General features: G+C 37.9%; 1 protein-coding gene across 1 annotated transcript; it reads left to right on the top strand.

Moving 5' to 3' along the window:
* The first annotated feature begins 1,598 nt into the window (after positions 1 to 1,598).
* On the top strand, positions 1,599 to 9,034 carry LOC112043836 (hematopoietically-expressed homeobox protein hhex-like). The gene is made up of 4 exons (XM_024079454.2): positions 1,599 to 1,760; positions 2,016 to 2,268; positions 7,747 to 7,922; positions 8,874 to 9,034. The coding sequence occupies exons 1-4, from the start codon at positions 1,623 to 1,625 to the stop codon at positions 8,997 to 8,999; spliced, it is 693 nt and encodes a 230-aa protein (XP_023935222.2). The 5' UTR covers positions 1,599 to 1,622; the 3' UTR covers positions 9,000 to 9,034.
* The last annotated feature ends 2,030 nt before the right edge of the window (positions 9,035 to 11,064 follow it).

The raw sequence follows: 11,064 nt of genomic DNA on the forward strand, positions 1-11,064 counted from the left end.
TGGTAACCCTGCACAGTAAGCGCAGTGTTGGTCGACCCCCTACATTGTGGACTGATGACTTCAAACGGATTGCAGAGAGCCGCTGGATGCTAACAGCTGGAGACTGTTTTGTTTGGAAGTCCATGCAAGAGGCCTATGTCCAACAGAGGACGTCTATCGGCTGTTAAAGATGATGATGAGAGCAAACTTTAAAGGTCTCTAGTGAAGAACTCGTACGAAGTGATTTGCTTCTTCGTTTCTTATACGCATGGGCTAGGGTATAGAACTCTCTCCCGAAGCCAGGATTTCCTAATTCTTATATCTTAAGCATCTTGAAGATGAGAGTGAATACCTAAATAGGCATCTTCTAGGCAAGCGCGTTTCACTAACAGGCCACATCTACACTTACCATCAGGTGAGATCATGGTCCAGCGTAAGCTTATTCCTTATATATAAAAAACATGGTGTCTCCTGATATCCCGTAGAATAAAATAACTAGACTTAATCCTGCCTACTAGCAGATTCATGACTAACTGCATCAATCGGATGAAAACTATAAGGGTTTCAAACGCGCCTAGTTTGTGAAGCCCATAAAAAGCTCTGATAAAATTTACCCTGCAGTCCGTCGAAATCTAAACGGGGTTGGAGAAAGAGCGGGGAATCCACTTTATGACGTATTTATAATTGCGCACTAAGCGGTGTGAGCAAGGTTCCTACAGCGGCCTCCCTACTGACTGCACAGGTATGCGATGTGTTGCCTTAAATGTAAAATGATTGTTTTTTTTTTTTGCGAAATAGGATATTTATATTTCAACGTCTCCTTGTCCTTATCCCACTTAACGGGTCGACATTATATTTTATGGGGGAATGGAAGAGAATCCATTCGCACCCGCTCGTGGCTCGTATGTCATAAGAGATGACATCACATACTTTTATATACTTATTATAAATGTGTTAGGCGGAAAACAGCCAGTATCCTTGCCACCATTATAAATGGGCATGATCTGTATAGATATTAGGATAAGTTAGTTAAAGTTGATTATTGTATTATTTCTCAAAAAATAAATGATCATTAAATATGAAATTCATTATATTCTCAACTCTTAATATAATGAAAATACATAATATAGTGTGTGCAACAAATTAGAAAATAATTTTACTTTTTTAGCCTATTTTGTTCTGAAAAATGACAAAGTACGACGCAAAAAACTAAAACGTAAACAAAATCAAAATCACTTTATCTCTATGGCAAGATAAAACTATAGAGCACCTAATTCGCCCGCTAAAACCAGCAGCAAGTCATGACAGCTTTCAATAATCCCAGCATTCTATATGCATTACCAGCACTTCAGCGCATAATGAGCTAATCCTTTCCCGTCAATATAACCTTAAAAGCCCAAACAAAGTGTACACCATCCCATCAAAGTCCAACAAAAATATATCACATGAATCAATGAAGAATAAACCGTTACGCCACGTACAGAAGGTTTACAATCGAGTGAAATATATCAGCGGTCAGTAACGATATCGCTTTACTATCAGCAACGATCAGATTAGCCATGTCCATTAAACAAGTAGCTATCAATTACAACGCTCCTATCTATATTAGCGATAATTTGGGCAGTGCAAACGAAACTGTTGAGATGTGCGCTTGTAAGCAAAAACGAGCCTCCTTCCTCATCGAAGACATACTATGCGAGACGAAACCTCAAAAGCAATTAAACCATGAACCATTGGATGCGGTAAAGTGTAGCAGAAAACCAGAAGCAGTAACTTATGGAGTTTCGACGCCAGCTTCAGAATTTGCCAATCGAAATGCGACTACCAAAGACACGAAAGCAAATGACAGCAAAGGATTCTTAATCGCCGACCTCGCATCACAAAACTCTAGCACGTGTAAGAGCTATTCTCCAGCAGATAGCAAGTTCTCAATATCAAAACTGACAACTGAAGATTTCAGCAAAGACTGCTTAGCAAAAAACACGAGTAGAAATGAGGAATTGTTAAGTAAATTCAACGTAGTGACAGAAGTACAGCGAGAGTTAGAAATGGCTAAATTAAAAGTCAATCTGGAACAGAGAAGGAACACATATCCTGTATATCCGACGCCTATCAAGGCGAACATACCCTGGAGTCCCTACCGGTTAAAAAACTCCGGGTACCCAATGGACCGCCACCCGATGAGCTACTACAGTGAGCCGATGCTAAAGTCAGAACAGATACTGAGGAACCAGTTAGCTGTGAACAGATTTGTGACCAACCCGTACAGTTTACGGCAAGTTTATGGAGGTTAGTAATTAAATTAAAGTTAAATTGAACGAAATAGTAATTTGTTAAGGCAAAAAGAGATGGATTCTAATATTGAGCCACAAGCAAAGCAAGCGGTTCAACAACACAAAAACAATCCTGACCGTCGTGAAGTATTCAATATAGAACAAGAGGCAAATTTTTACGCATTGGAACTTGGCATATTTTATATAAAACCTAAATGTACGAATTGCGGTTATGGTGCAGTCTAAAACAATTTAACCATTTTATTGTTAGTTTCCATAGAGAAACATTTATCATACGCAAAATACATTTATCATTTATCATACGCTAGTATTCACTAACTCAGTCGCTTTCAGAAAACGAAAGCCACTACTTATGTATTTCCATAGAAGTTAATTATTTTGGAATCTATAAAAAACTACTATCAAACACACTCGATTGCCCTTATTATTCACAAGGTTTCAAGCTAGCAAATGTCTCTGACCCGAAGAATTTGATTTACATTTGGTCGGGGATACAACAACTTAAGTGTTGTGTTGGTAGACGTTCCACAATACGTTGGTAACGAGTCTTCTTCGGACGAGCTTTGACAGAAAAAAGCTCTACTGCTTCTAGTGTAACTAAACTATTATGTAAGAAGTATTTTTATCTACTTTATGTTACTAGCAAAATTTATTTGAAATCTACAATTGCTTTGGTATATTTAATGGCGTTGCAAAGTTTTTCCGAAAGTAATAGACGTTGGCTCTATAAATCTACAAAATAAAACTTGATACAGACAACGCAACGGAAAGTGCTTTCGGATGTCTAGATCTCTCGCTTTGATATTGTTTGATTTCCTTTTTTTATAATCACTTATCTTTAAGGTCATTGCAGACGCCTAACAATTATTATCAGATGATAATGATAATGACTGATTAACATGCACTTTAAGGTATGGGGGTGTGACATTGCACACTGCCTTTCAACAAATTACTTTAAAAGCATCTAAGATACTTGTGTTACTAAAGCTTAAATACAAACTAGGACTTTATGAACTGCGACCTGAATAACCTCGACGTCACTCACGTATATATTATTCATAACTAGCGGACGCCCGCGACTTCGACCGCCCTTAGACCTCTTTAATCTAGCCCTTACAGTATCGCTGTAAAAATGGAGTAATTTCTCCCGTTTTCCCAACATTTCCCTTCACTGCTCGCTCCTATTGATCGTAGCGTGATGACAAGTATACCTGTAACCCTGACCAGGAGTATGAAGAATAATTGTACCAAGTTTCGTTAAAGTCCGTCGAGTAGTTTTTGTTTCTATAACAAACATACAGACAAACGAAAATTTTACTGATTGCATTTTAGCATCAGTATCGATCACTAATCACCTCCTGATAGTTATTTTGGAAATATATTTCATGTACAGAATTGACCTCTCTACAGATTTATTATAACTATAGATATTAGGTCGGAAAGGTTGTCTTTGCAACGCGAATTCAATGCGCAAAATTGTATATAGAGGACGAAAAGAGATTCAAATTTCAAACATGACGATATGTTATTGAGTTTAGTTTGTTTAGATGATTTAGGAAGTATTAGGAACGTTTGGCAGGAATTTGCATCTTGTTGTTAAATCCCTCATTACGCTCAGGATTCTATTTTTGAATCTGCAATCTTAGAATTAGTTGCTCACTTGTTAACTTTACCAAAAGTAATATTTATTATTTAATTAATCTTCTCTTACAATAATTATTAATTAATTTAATAATTAATCTTTTGATACAAGTTGTAAATACAAGTACATCTGGTACATACATGTTATAATCAAGCAAATGATTTCCTGTATCAATGTGATAGCTATTAATGTATTAAAAAACACAATGTTTTTATATCGGGGTGATCAATCAGATACTGATAGCGCCGTATTTTACAATTAGGACGAGCTATACACAGCTATAAGCTATACAGTGCTATAATACCTATGTATTTATGATATAACACGAATCAATTATGGTAAGATAAGGATTTATCGTTTTAATTATGATAAAAGTTACCATATTTAGGGTTCCGTGAAGCACAAGAAACCCTTTTGTTGTTTATTGGATAGAAGCAGGCGTTACTTTGCGGAAGTTCATCATGATTATATAATGATTTATTTATTTTGCTATCATCCGCGAAAAGTCGACGAACCCATGCGACAACGTCACCCAGGTCCGACAAAATACTCTCTACGTACGTTGTGTACTACGTACGTACGTACGTACAATTGCACGTTGTAGAGTCAACATCTCCGGAGGATGCTCCGGTGTCGGGGTGAAACGTACATAGAGAGTATTTTGTCGGACCTGGGTGACGTTGTCGCATGGGTTCGTCGGCTTTTCGCGGATGACAGCAAAATAAATAAATCATTATCTAACCTTTTTTTGTTGTCAACGTAGAGGTCGTTTAAACCTCAGTGCAGTTGTTAATGCTTTAGTTTTGACAGAGAGACCTTGGTTTGGAATTCCAAGTCTGGCTAATGTAAGATTTTGTACTTTGTACATTAGCTCAGGTCTCGTCTACTGGTAATGCTTTGGTTTCGAGATCTTGGTTTGGATTCCCATATTTGGTTAGTGAAAGATTTTATATTTTCTATAATAGCTCAGATCTGGTCTATTATTAGGCTTTTGTTTTCGCTAGTCACCAACCTACCGACAAAGCCGTACCGCAATGCGTTTTAACTTTGTGATATGATGCCACGTAAATCCGTTAGATGTCAAATAATTGTATATTTTGGCTGGTGGGAGGCTTCGGCCGTAGCTAGTTACCACCCTACCGACGAAGACGTACCGCCAAGCGATTTAGCGTTCCGGTACGATGACGTGAAGAAACCGAAAGGAGTGTGGATTTTCATCCTCCTCCAAACAAGTTAGCCAGTTCATCTTAGACTGCATCATCACGTACCATCAGGTGAGATTGTAGTCAAGGACTAACTTGTAAAAAAAAAAAAAAACATGTAAACCCGCTGTCATCTTAAGCTGCATCGTTATTTATCACTGGGTGAGGTGCAGTCAAGGGCTAATTTGTACTTAAACAAAAAAATCTTATATGATTCGTCAAGTCTCTTCTTCTTCTTCATGTTACTGTACCTACCCGTTAAACCTAGTAAGTAGGTAAAATCTGTCAAAACTTGCGCAGCAGTAATACTTACTAAACTTTATAGCAACCAAACAGATTATGTAAGTACTAATGCCTATTTATATTTATACGGGACCCTATCTCACATACCAACGCCACGCCTAACTGGATACATTAAAAATGGTTTAATACTTGCGTGGACGTACAGTTATCTGTTTTTTTGAAGGATTAACGAATTATAATACATTACCTATTAATTGAATAGATACAAACATTCTGCTGATAACAGGACCGTCGGGTCACGTTTACCTTCCTTAAATGTAGGTAATGTAGGTTAAAAGTACCTGTAGGTACTTAACCTAAGTACTTTAATTGAGGGCTACAATGCAGTTATTACCTACATCTAACTAGCTTAAGATAAGTGATGCATCTATTTATTCTATGCAAAGAAACGTACTTTTAGGCGTAACTACTTGCGTATTTTGTAAGTAAGCGTCTCCATTATTCACAAGCTTCTGATGTTGCTTCTAAACGGCACCGTAGGTAAGCTGCACCAGTAGGAAAGTATACGGCATCTATTTTACGTATGCTGCATCTGTAAAATTAGTAAATTGCAACCTCCTTATTAACTTATTTTTCTTAGTGTACCTACACTTTCGCAGAAAAAAGCTTTAGTTTTACTCTGAAAGTGTAGAAATAATATCTATTGCTAGGTCGTTGGTAGGTAAGTTGGTACCTTATTGTATTAGGTTTCAGTATAACGTAAGCAGTATTAAGAAATTAAATATCACGTGTCTCAATCGGTGAAGGAAAACATCGTGAGGAAACCTGCATACCAGAGTATTATCTTAATTCTCTGCGTGTGTGAAGTCTGCCTATCCGCATTGGGCCAGCGTGGTGGACTATTGTCTATTGGCCTTACCCCTCTCATTCTGAGAGGAGACTCGAGCTCAGCAGTGAGCCGAATATGGGTTGATGACGACGATAACGTAAGCAGGTACCTAAAATATACACGTGTAGGTGCCTACCTATATTTAGACCAAGGCAATAAATAATTTAGATATATAGTATTTACTTACTTATTTATCGCTCTCTGATCAGATTGAGTTTCTGATACTGACAGATAACATCAGTATTGCGGATTACAGCGATCAATCATTTTATAGCCCCCCACCCCCCTTCCCAAATAATAATAATTATGCACAATTTAATATTATCAAGTGAGCTTTTAAAGTAGGTATCTATAAACAAACTTAAACTAAATACTTAAAGAAAAAAGTTGTAGTACCTACCTAACTATTATAGGACTCAAAAGTGATTACAAATATAAGAAAACTAATGTGGAACAAAGGTTGAAATGTTTTTCCGCTGTATGCTGTAGTTTCGCTTGGTCCACTGCTTGATAATAGTCCACCAATGTCAGCGTATTGTAATGTCGATATACAAAAAATAGAGTTTAAAATCTTTTAGCAGACTCAGAGGTGATTACAAAAATAAGTAAACGAATATCGAACAAAGGTTATAATATTCACAACACTTGTCAGGACAACTTCATTAAGAAATCAAATTGTAACCAAAATAAGACCCTAGAATGGCAGAGAATGACTTTGAGTGGAGTCACGCACTTGTGAAAGATGTGTGTAAGGTTAAAGGATCCTTTGACTGATATCAAACACCCCCCTTTTCCACTCAAGTCACTCTCCCCGCCTATCACAAGTAACCCATTAAGAATTACACAACAAGAGATGTGAACGGCTCGAACGCCACGAGCACACTGAAGCCGTCCGTACCTCAAGTCTTTGCAACGCGGCAATAACATAACTTAAAGTTAGAATAAACTTCTCATAAATGTTTAAAAATCAATTATAGGCGGAGCACAAGCAGCCCCAGGGCTTATGAACCCGGGTGCAGGGTTAAGAATTGGCACCAAGACTCTCCTTACTGCTTGTGTCGTTTTTCCCCTTACCTAATAGGAAACAACTTGTGAAGAATTAGGAATTACATAGGTAATAAAATATCATTAAACAGTAAAACTTAAAAGACCATTATGGTGGAGGCAGCAGATTAGTTTTCTTCACACACTCTTCTGAACATTTTAAACACCAAAAACTTCCATTAATTCCAACAACAAAAGAGAACAAAGGTTCTCATTGGTTAAGAGATTACAGCGCAAATTTTTCATCAGCAAATGAGATGATATGATATGAATGAGATGCCACTTATAAGTTTCTCATTCGTGCATTATTTCTGAAAGAAATTTTACTTCAGTCAGTTTAGACTGCATCTAGGCCCTACCGACAAAGACGTACTGCTCAACGATTTAGCGTTCCAGTACGATGTCGTGTAGAAACCATAAGGTGGATTTTAAAGCACTTGTTTTTATTATCAGTGCCACCATCGTGCTGCAGCCCATGGTGGGGCGTGGGCGGGCGGAGGAAGGGCGGGCAGGTGCGGTTCAGCGCGGCGCAGACGGGCGCGCTGGAGCGGCGGTTCAACGCCAGCAAGTACCTGAGTCCCGACGAGCGGCGCGCGCTGGCGGCGTCCTTGCGACTGAGTGATCGACAGGTAAAGAACGAGGTCAATTGACCTCGTAGGTACCTATCACGTCAAGAGGTACGAGGTCGATGGACCTCGTATCGCACCACTCATTGTTTTAGTACGAGGTCAAAAAACCTCGTACCACACCAGTAAAAAGTACTGAAAAATCAGTGAACATGTTAACATCATTACACCAGCTGTATATCACTCCATCAAGACTATTTTGTCAGCAACAGGTGGATGTATCTACCTACCTATTAAGTTGAAAGTAAATTAAGTACTTGATAAGGCGAATAATATGAGAAAGTTCTTCACTCTGGAACTCTGGCCGTTGGTTGCTTGAGCACTCAAAACCCCGCAAGATTTGTTATCGCCGCGTTGCAACGACTTGCGCTACGGACGGCTTCAGTGTGCTCATGTCGTTCGAGCCGTCCACATCTCTTGTTGTGTAATTCTTTATGGATTACTTGGGATAGGCGGGGAGAGTGACTTGAATGGAAAAGGGGAGTGTTAGATATCTGTCAAAGGATCCTTTAACCCTACACACATCGTTCACAAGTGCGTGACTTCACTCTGCCATTCTAGGATGTTATTTTGGTTACAGTTTGATTTGTTAATTAAGTTGTCCTGACAAATGTTGTGAAACCTTTGTTCGACGTTAGTTTTCTTATTTTTTGTATATCGACATTATAAGACGCAGAAATTGGTGGACTATGTCAAACAATGGACCAAGCAAAACTACAACATACAGCGGAAAGATATGTCCCACGATCGGAAATTTTCTCCAACTGACCGTCAAACTTCAGTTTGAAGGCAATGATGATGATTATATTAACATTAGTAAACAATTAAATAACCATAAATTTGTTTATCTATGTATATTTTTTTAGCTTATAGCACTCTGGATAGTGTAGTTACCCGACAGTAAAAGAATTTTTTAAATTGGTTCAGTAGTTTCAGTCTATTTTTTTTATCCAGGTAAAAACTTGGTTCCAAAACCGTCGCGCGAAGTGGCGGCGCACGACGCCCGAGGTGGCGGACGCGGGTAGCCCGCCCACCGCCGACGACTCCGACGACGACGTGCAGATCGCTGACGACGACTGACCATGACCACGAGCAGCATACCCGACTGAACAATAAACCTGCCTTTATGACCACTATCCTGCCTTTCTATTTATTATCTACTAGCGAAGCCTCCGGAGATTCACCCGCGTTATTCCCATTTGGCTGGTGGGAGACTTCGGTCGTGGCTAGTTACCACTCTACCGGCAAAGACGTACCACCAAGCGATGTGTAAAAAAACGAAAGGGGTGTGGATTTTCATCCTCCTCCTAACCCGCTTCCATCTTAGATTGCATCATCACTTACCATCAGGTGAGATTGTAGTCATGGGTTAACTTAAAGAATAAAAAAAATATATCCCATGTCTGTGGGTTTATGCAGATAAAATGCAGTCTATGTTACTCGCAGATAACGTAGCTTTCCATTAGTGGAAGAATTTTTAAAATCGGTTTAGTGGTTTAGGCTGATATAGTCGTCATGATTGTCATGATGACTTAAAAGAAACGTGCTTCAATTTATTTATTTACTAATTATCTATGAGGTGATAATGTGGGGACTAATTAATACCTCAGATATAACTAAAAGACGCAAATAATAATTATTTTTATCTTTAAAAGGTATACGTACCGGGGGATTATTATTAATTTTTTTATTAATAATGAGCGATTAACTATCAGTTTGATTAATTACAATAGTGTCACGTAAACGGATATAGCTATAGATAATCTATTTCATGAAGACGGTTTTGGACGTAGAGTTTGGCCAATGAAAGTAAAACAAAACGTCGTTACAGAATACACCCTCTGGTTCCAAACCCCTCTATCATTCAAAATCTATACTTATAATAAATCTGTAGAGAGGTCAATTCTGTACATGAAATATATTTCCAAAATAACTATCAGGGGGTGATTAGTGATCGACACTGATGCCAAAAATGCAATCAGTAAAATTTTTGTCTGTCTGTATGTTCTTTATAGAAACAAAAACTACTGGACGGATTTTAACGAAACTTGGTACAATTATTCTTCATACTCCTGGGCAGGTTATAGTATACTTTTCATTACGCTACAATCAATAGCAGCAGAGCAGTGAAGAGAAATGTTGAGAAAACGGGAAAAGTTACTCAATTTTTTAAGCTTCCGTCGCGTGTACAGCCTTAATGGTTAAAGCTACATAGAAATCATGTTTGACGGAAATGTTTTCCTTAAAACTATCTATAAAAACACAACACCATATATATGTCTATCTTTTATGGTTGACTCACAATAGCACGTGTAACTCCCGATGGCATAGCAGTTCGGAGCTTTCTAATTAAATTTGTCTACTCTTATTTGTTTATAACACTCATCACCCATCCCAACTAAAAAGGTAACATTATTACCTATTCAATATCATTTGGGGGGCGATTTTAGTGTCTACTTTCATTAGCCAAACTCTAGGTAGTAAGGTAAGCACAAACGCATTGGATGTAAAAGAATGTCAGCAAAGAAGAAAGGCATTATTAAATTATTTAGAGTGATAGAAGGGTTTGGAACCAGAGGGTCTATTCTGCAACGACGTTTTGTAGAACTTCACATTCACCTCTCTCTGTCTAAAACAATAATATAGAAAGAGATAATAGAGGTGAATTCAAGTTTTACTAAACATCGCTACAGAATAAGCCCTTAGTTAACGATATACCGTTTTCTTAGCAAGCAATCACAGACAACATAAAACAATAACATTTAAAAAGATAATTTTAAATGTTTTACAAATGCACCTGTTTTGTAACTTTACTAACAAAGCCAAACTCCGAAAATAGAATATCAATACCTAATGGTAGAAGTACAAAAAATTAAAGACGAATTCGATTGATTGATAAGGTTACAAATATCTTTACAGGTCATCATCATCATGAGCCTATTTCGATGGTCCACTGCAGAATTCTCCTTATCTCTTATCAACATCATCATCATAATCATCATTATCATCATCAACGACCCATATTTGGCTCACTGTTCCCGCGAGAACCGTAAATTTTTCCGGGACAAAAAGTAGCCTGTGTGTTAATCCAGAGTAAAATCTATTTCCATTCCAAATTTCAACCAAATCGGATTAGAAGCCGCAG

Source organism: Bicyclus anynana, chromosome 22 (assembly GCF_947172395.1).
Source record: "Bicyclus anynana chromosome 22, ilBicAnyn1.1, whole genome shotgun sequence".
Classification (NCBI taxonomy): Eukaryota; Metazoa; Arthropoda; class Insecta; order Lepidoptera; family Nymphalidae; genus Bicyclus; species Bicyclus anynana.

Bases quoted from the DNA above. Each gene is read 5' to 3' on its own strand.
- LOC112043836 (XM_024079454.2), top strand. From the start codon at position 1,623: ATGTGCGCTTGTAAGCAAAAACGAGCCTCCTTCCTCATCGAAGACATA. The intron at 2,269-7,746 runs GTTAGTAATTAA...TTTTATTATCAG, and splicing joins TTTACGGCAAGTTTATGGAG to TGCCACCATCGTGCTGCAGC. The intron at 7,923-8,873 runs GTAAAGAACGAG...TTTTTTATCCAG, and splicing joins TGCGACTGAGTGATCGACAG to GTAAAAACTTGGTTCCAAAA.